Source organism: Arvicanthis niloticus, chromosome 17 (genome assembly GCF_011762505.2).
Source record: "Arvicanthis niloticus isolate mArvNil1 chromosome 17, mArvNil1.pat.X, whole genome shotgun sequence".
Classification (NCBI taxonomy): domain Eukaryota; kingdom Metazoa; phylum Chordata; class Mammalia; order Rodentia; family Muridae; genus Arvicanthis; species Arvicanthis niloticus.
Window position 1 is genome coordinate 17,629,561 of NC_047674.1, and position 7,401 is coordinate 17,636,961.

Here is a 7,401-nt window from a genome sequence, read left to right on the forward strand (position 1 = left end):
AATTCCACCACTCAGGAGGCAAAGGTAGGGGTATCCCTGAAATTTTATGGTGTCCTAGGCACACTGTGAGAACCTGGTGTCATTACAACAGAGACAATCAAAATACCTGAGAACAAAGGCCCTCCCCTTTCTCCCCTTTGTCCTGAGTCATGGTTGGAAAACCAGGTGATCTCTACAGGCTCCCTCTGTGGGTCCCAGGGGCCCCCTGTCCTTTCTACAACATAGTATACTGCCTCATACCCAAGCTAAAGTGGCCTGAAGAACGCTGGGTACGGACAGGCCATTTAACAAGCCTGGCAAAGACCTCTAGGAGAGGGAAGACAGAAGAGAAAAGAGATCAGGGCACTTGGGGATTTGGGGTCTCCCCAGTTTATAGTGGCCACCCCACAGCAACCACTTGGCTCTCCAGGTGAGATTCTGAGAGAATGTGCCCAATGAGAGGGTGAGCTCACTGTCTAGGTTTGCTAAGTCAGTGGTCAGCCATCTCCTACGTTGGTCTCTTAAATGCCTCTTTTAAGAGTGGCCCTTCAAGTCTCCTGTCCTGGGGTAGCCTGTCAAGGTTCAAAATAGGCTCCCACTCATGGGAGAGCCTGCAGCCTGGTTCTTTACATTGCATGTGCTTTCTAGCACACAGTAGGGGCAATCTAAGCTTAGGTGGGGTGCCAAGCCGCTGCCCTTTGGAAATGCTGAACTCCTGAGCATGGCTCAATCCTTGCTCCCCATACAGAGGGGAACCCTCGCCAAGAGGAAGCCCCAGCCTTGCCTCCCCAACCCCTGTCCCTGCCCCTGTAGAGCTCCTGACCCTACTGACTTCTTTGCAGGGTGGATCTTTGGTGAGCGACTGCATGATCAGGAGAGAGGCTGGTTCCCCAGTTCCATGACAGAGGAGATCCTGAACCCCAAGATCCGCTCCCAGAACCTCAAGGAATGTTTCCGAGTACATAAGATGGAGGACCCTCAGCGCAGCCAGAATAAGGACCGCAGGAAGTTGGGCAGCAGGAATCGTCAATGAACCTCCCCAGCTCAGGCTCTAGCCTGAAGAAGGGGTGTGGGCAGGGATGGGGAGCAGGCCCAGCAGAGATGCCTGATAGATTCAGAGGGTCTGAGCGAAGAATGCCAGTGCCTCCTTAGGCAGCAGGAGTGGCTTGGGCCTATTCTGTCCCTGCCCACGCAGTGGAAGCATTAGTGTCCTGGCCACTCGCTTGCTTACACACTGGCGAAAGGCTAAGTACTTAGGCAGTATTTTACTGCCTCCTTCCAGCCTCTCAGAGGTAGAAGAGGGCAGGCATGCTCCAGAGACCTTCCAGGGACTGGAAGAGGCCCACACAAGGGTCCCTGGCAGCAGGCAGGTGGAAGGTAACCACTGTCAGGATCCCCTGAACTGCACGTGTCCTTCCCTATTTTGGAAGCTGTTAAAGAGTCTCCCAGGCATACCGATGGGCCGATGGGCTGCCTCTGCCCAAGGGAGCATGGTGAGCAGTGCCTCTGCCTGCCCGTCCCCGTGCCTCTGCCAGCCTCTCTTGCACGGCCAAGCCCTGCCCTCAGCAGCCCTCCCAGAGCTTAGCTGAGGGTCCATGCCACCTCTAGCTCCTTGAAGGGCTTGATGTCACTTGTGTCTCCTGGCCCCTGGAGGAGTCCAGCTGTTTTGCAGAATGAATTGGTCACTGCATCCTTTATGGTCATGGTTTTGAGAAAAGCAAATATCATTTTTGGCTGCATTAAAAGAAGCATCCTGTATAAAACAAGAGGTAGAGACCTGTTCTTTATTGCCCTGATCCTCACAGCAACCAGGCATTTGGTTCTGGGCTAGGAGGGAGGAGCAGTCTTTTAGGCCAGTAGGAGAGGCCCTTTCCCAAAGAGGGGCTGCAGGCACTTCCTGAGGGAGGAGCCAACATCTGGTCTCAGGATGGAAAGGGATTTGGGCCTCTGCTTATGGAGAGACTTGGGAAAGGGCTCTCTGAGGGGATGGGGAACTCCTCCTGCTGCAGCATGAGCACCTGGTTCCAAGCCCACTGAGACCTCAGGTTTCAGTAAGCAGTGGTCCTTTAGGGGATGTGACTTCAGGCTGGCATCCAGACTTCCTACCCAATCCAGACACTGGCCTCAGATGTTCCTTGGTCAGCTGGTTCCTCAGGGAACTGCTGTTCCTACCAGGCCTGTCTGTACAGGCACTCTTATTTATCTGTTTCTGTCCCAGAACGTCCATCCCATTAATGTCCTAGGAAAGTGTCCAGGGCACTGGGCATCTGCCAGATGTTCTGCATTGGAACAGGTTTTTTGTTCGTTTTGTTTCTTCCAGTAGAGCCCAGATTGGCCTTAAATTCCCAATCCCACCTCAGTCTCCTAAATACTGGCATTGCAGGCATGTACTGATTGCCATGCGTGACCCAGAACAGGCATGTGCAAGCTTCTGGACTTATAGTATCATCCCACAGATCACAGCCCAGTTCTTGGTGATGTTGAGACTCAGTCCCTTGAACATCCCTGGAAGGATATGACAACTTGCCACATTGCAACCAGAGGGCCACATCTCTTACCCTGGCTTATCTAGCCCCCACCACACACCCCATTCTATCCTAGGGTACTCCCCAACTTCTGGGTCAGCTTGAAAAAGAACAGCCCCCAGGGAGAGCATAGACAGTAACCCAAGCCCCAGGAGTATGAATGGTTGGAGTCAGGAAAATTCTGACCCCTGGGGGGAGGGGTGAAGACACAAGGATTGGAATTCTGAATTAGGATATAGACCCTCCCGCCCTAGTCAAGGTCAAAAGGTTTTACAACCCCATCAGACGTCAGTCCTTCTAGAGTTGACCTCTAGGAATAGGGTGGACCTGAGCCAAGCTCTCCAGCTCCCCTTCTCTCCCCCAGTCACACTAGGCAGAAGCACTTAGGGCTGGGGAGGGGCACACGGGGGGGGGGGCACAGCGAGTGGTACTTAGCAGACACCTGCGCTCTGGCGCCCTGTATTCACTCAGGGCACAATACGTGCACGTGGCCACTCGTACACATGTTCCCTGCCTGGAGCTTTCCACCCACGATCCCAGGCACGCGGCGTGGCCCAGCATTACGCCCCCGTCCAGGTTCGCACGCGGCTGCACTTGCACACGGGCTCACACACCCGGGGATACAGAGGGAACAAAGGAGAGCACAAGGTGCAGAGTCGCCGCGGACGGGCCTGCGCGGCTCCTTTATTGACTTCAAGAAGCAGAAAACTTCCTTAGCGCGACGACCACGAGAGCCAGCACCACGCAGGTAGCCAGCAGGGCGGCGATCACGATGGCTGCAATGGCGCCTGGTCCAAGCGATCCTGTGAAGGACAGAGGACTATGTTACCCCTCCCCCTTCTAAATCCAGCCCAGGCCTGGCCCTTCAGGCCTTCCCTCTCATCCTCCTCCCTCCCCTCTCCCTGCTACGCCCCGCCCTACCTCCCTCCTGGTCCAGCCTTGCCGGAGGGGTTCTGTCCTCTGGTGCTGGAGCAGATGTAGGGAATGGAGGGCCAGAGAAAGCAAATTCCTGGTTGTGGCTAGTGCTCTCCAGAGGACCTTCACCCGAGGGCAATTCAATAGGCTCGTTCCACAGGGTGGGATCGGGCTCCTGGGGACTCTCCGCTGCAAAGTCAAAATTAGACAGTAGAGCTCAGGTAGTCTGTGGGGAGGGATTCTCCACCAGATCACCTGGATGGGAAATTCACTCTAAGTTTGGGAAAAACATCCACATGTGACCCAAAACACCTATTGAGCATTGAAGCCAGAGGACAGATTGACTGATAGGGGCAGAGAGCCAGGAACAGTTGCAAAAAATCAGGGATTGCTCTATCCCCCAGGGCAGACACAGCGCAGCCATCACATGGGGCAAAAGCTGAGAGTCAAGGACCTTTGAGGATACCACCACTCAGGCAAAGGCTAGGAGAAACCAACCATAGGCTCAAATCAGGAGGCCAACCCTGGGTCTCTAGCAGCCCCTCCCTCAACACATGACAGCATATTGCTGCTTGCAGGAAGTGGGGGAACAGATGAAGGGGATGTAGCCAGCAAAGGCAGGCTTCCCACACTCCATCGGGTCTCAGTCTGCATACCCTGAACAGTCCTCAGCATCTGGGGCAGAGAGTCAGCATGGTTTGGGGTACCCAGGGATCCCAGAGTGAAGGAGAAGACAGGAAACACAGGATGGATACTAGTCCCATGGCCTGATGTTTTCCCCTAAACACACACCACTATACAGTTTGAAACCCCAGCCCCCAGGGCAAACAGGACATGCAGTCAAAGCCTGACTCTGGTCAGCCTCAAAATAACCAAGCCCTTCAAAAAGCACCAAGGTCTGGAAAGGAAGAAGAAGCGTGAAGCTTTGTTCTGGACCAGGACAGGGTGGGGTCCTGTGTCCTGTCAGAGACTCTGGGTAAAGCTGGTAAGTACAGTGCTGGAGTTCACATCCCAGTTTGAAGCCTTACAGAGCATCACACTGATGTCTTTACCAAGACAAGTTCGAGACCAGGCTGGTCAGCAGACCCTAAGATCCCCTTAGCCTCAAGCGTCTCAGCTGGTCCCTGCCCAAGCCTTGATTTTATCTGGGAAGGAAAGTGATCCAGGGGCACTCAACCCAAGCAGATTCCATACTGACACCCAATAAATATCATTCTATCACCTCATTAATTCTAGCTGCCTGTGGCATGGGGATCACTTTATCCTTAATCAGAGAAAAGAAAGTCAAGGCTCAGGTTAAGTGGAGACAGCCATGGTGGAGTGGTCCAAAGCCCTGGACAGGCTGGTGATGGCTCTGTCTCCCTAGGGACCTCCAGTAAAGCTGCACCTCTCTTACTATCCCAGCCACAATCTGCAGGTCCAGGGACCTCTTTGAGCTAAGGGCATCTTTGGGTGCCTCTGTCCCTCTGTGGACAGGCTCAGAATAAGGACTGCTCAGGGTAGACCCAAGGGACTGAAATGTTCCTGCTCATGGTTTCCCCCCAGCCCCCAGGGCAAACAGGACATGCAGTCAAAGCCTGACTCTGGTCAGCCTCAAAATAACCAAGCCCTTCAAAAAGCACCAAGGTCTGGAAAGGAAGAAGAAGCGTGAAGCTTTGTTCTGGGCCAGGACAGGGTGGGGTCCTGTGTCCTGTCAGAGACTCTGGGTAAGGCTGGTAAGTACAGTGCTCGGGTTCACGTCCCAGTTTGAAGCCACATTCTGGTTGGGAAAGAGAGTGTCCTTGTTGTTAAACTCAACAACAGAGGCCAAATGATGTGGGCAACTCTGGAGCCAGGGAGCTATGTGGCAAATATTGGTGACCAGGTGAAGGCTGTTCGGAGTTCAGTAGATAATTTTACAACTTTTTTTTATTTTTTATTTTTTTGTAAAACTGAAATCTTTTCATGATAAGATTTTGACAGGTCCCTTAGGTGCTATCCTAAAGCTTCTCACAAGCCTAAGCCAGACTTGAGATTCAACTTGTAGGCAGAGACCTACCATCATGTGCCCTGCGTCTTCCTCAGACCAGACCCCCCCTTCAGAAAAGACTGGCAAAAGGCCCCCCAAAGACCTTTGTCTCCCACTTCAGGAGGCCTCCCTCTCACCTGGGCCAACCTTCCTCTAAGCATGAAGAGTGCTCTATGAGGTCAAAGTGACCTGGTTAGAGAAGGCAGTGTTCATAGTCTGAAAACCACAATGAAAGACCTGAGGCCTCAAGCAATCTAGTGTCAGGCTCCAGAGCTGGACAGAGGGGGGGAAAAAGCCCAAGCATGCCTGCCATTCAACAGGCCTTGAGGTCTGGGCTTCATAGACTGCCTGTCTGTCCTGAGACTCTTCACAACACACCCAAAATAGACAAGCAGACTGGCCCCTCCCTATCCCACCTCTACTGGCCGAAGCTCACCTCCAGTGCCAGGCATCTGGCCAGGGAAGCCGCCCAAGGCTTCTGAGTGCCAGGACCAGCCAGCCTAAGTGGTGCCTATTTCCTGGCCAGGGGCTGAGTTTGCCTCAACCCACCAAGGAAGGGGTGCACCTGTGGGCCATAGCCAAGGCGTTCTCTTCCTGTGCACACCATGTTCTCCAGACTTATAACATCAAGAAAGCAGCAAGCCAGCTCCCTCCAAGTCATCTGGTGAGGCCAGGAATTGTAGGCCAGTGTGCCAGGAGGAGAGGCGTGAGGGTGGGAAGGAGGCCTGGGAGGCATGTATAGGGGTCCTGGGAGCTGGGCGTGGAGGACAGAGGCTGAGTGACAGCGAGTGATAGGCATGGCAGTAGATTTCTGTTATGTCCACCTTGGCCACAGGACACTCAAACACCATGAGAGTGAGCAAGGCCATAGGAGTTGCTGCTTTGGCAGAGGTGGCATAGTGTCAGTGTCACAAGCTTGGATACCCCAGGCTGTCCCCTTAGCCCCACCATCCCGATTTGCTTTGCCTTTTGGTAAATAAGTTTGTTCAACGGTTGGTCTAACCACAGGTCCCCAGGCCAGGCGCCCATGCTCACAGACGGCCTTTGTGCAGCCATGAAGAGCCTTTTCATCCCCACCCTGGCCTCCTGCCCACTCAACCTGGCCTGCTCCCCTACCTCAGTGGCTGTGGCCACCGGCTGAGGCAGGAAGGGTGGCAGGCTGGCCTGTGCCTCAACTCCAGGAGTACTTCATCTCCTCTTTTCTGCCACAAGACTGCAGCCCAGGAGAGACAGGACCACGGACCTTGTACACACAGCGCAGATCTGTGGGTCCACGGCTAGTTCTGGGAACCTTCGATTTCCCCGCTCCCAGAACAGCCAGAACCCCAAAAACTCAAGGTTGAATTGTCATTCTCATGCCTGCTGTGGGCCTGCCTGTTCTTGGGGGAGAAGGGACCCATGGCAGAAAGAGGGAAGTGAGGTCAGGCAAGGTCTTGGCTATTCCCAAAGCTTCTGTGGGAGCAGAAAGCCCACCCACTAAAGTTGTGTATGCACAATCTGACTGGGGCTCTGGCTAGAGGCTTGGGTTGGAAGAGGCAGCAGGAACCTGGACAGGAGCCACTAGGAAGGCTCAGGGCCCTGCCAGGCAACCGCTTCACTGTGGCAGGAAGCAGCGTGGGTCTCGGATCGGAGTCCTAGGTGATGGAAAATACCTCCACTCACTGTAAGTCATATCTCCCAACATCAGGGGTACTTCAGGCCACATCACTGGGCACTGCTCCCACCCCAGAAGCTGGGTGTGTCCCAACATTTGGGAAGAGATGGTTCTCCCCAAAAATTCATCTGGTCTTAGCTGAGGGGTTGGGAACTCCGCTCAAACTCCGAACACTGAGCGTTGACTGGGCGCTTGGCCATCCCAGAGCCCTGCATTGAGACCTGGTGAGGCCTTAGCAACCCTCTAAAAGGGAGGAAGGGTAGTGAGTATCACCCTCTGCAAATTAGAGAATGGCCAAGAGAGGTATGTGACAGGTATGT

The 7,401-nt window shown here is 54.0% G+C and overlaps 2 protein-coding genes across 3 annotated transcripts in view; one reads left to right on the top strand and one right to left on the bottom strand.

The window, feature by feature from the left end:
• Ngef (neuronal guanine nucleotide exchange factor) overlaps positions 1–1,747 on the top strand; it is an 89,354-nt gene extending 87,607 nt beyond the window's left edge. The window contains exon 15 of one of the 2 annotated variants that reach the window (XM_076914855.1): positions 822–1,209. In XM_076914855.1, the coding sequence (XP_076770970.1) occupies positions 822–1,012 (191 nt within the window). In that variant the 3' untranslated portion in view covers positions 1,013–1,209. Of the gene's footprint in view, positions 1–821 lie in introns of both variants that reach the window. The other variant, XM_034521788.2, reaches the window with a different exon arrangement.
• A 1,401-nt stretch (positions 1,748–3,148) lies between these two features.
• Positions 3,149–7,401, bottom strand: part of Snorc (secondary ossification center associated regulator of chondrocyte maturation) — a 5,326-nt gene continuing 1,073 nt past the window's right edge. The window contains exons 2-3 of the mRNA XM_034521901.2: positions 3,426–3,608; positions 3,149–3,307 (exon numbers count right to left, since the gene is read on the bottom strand). Of these exons, the coding sequence (XP_034377792.1) occupies positions 3,198–3,307; positions 3,426–3,608 (293 nt within the window). The 3' untranslated portion in view covers positions 3,149–3,197. The remainder of the gene's footprint in view (positions 3,308–3,425; positions 3,609–7,401) is intronic.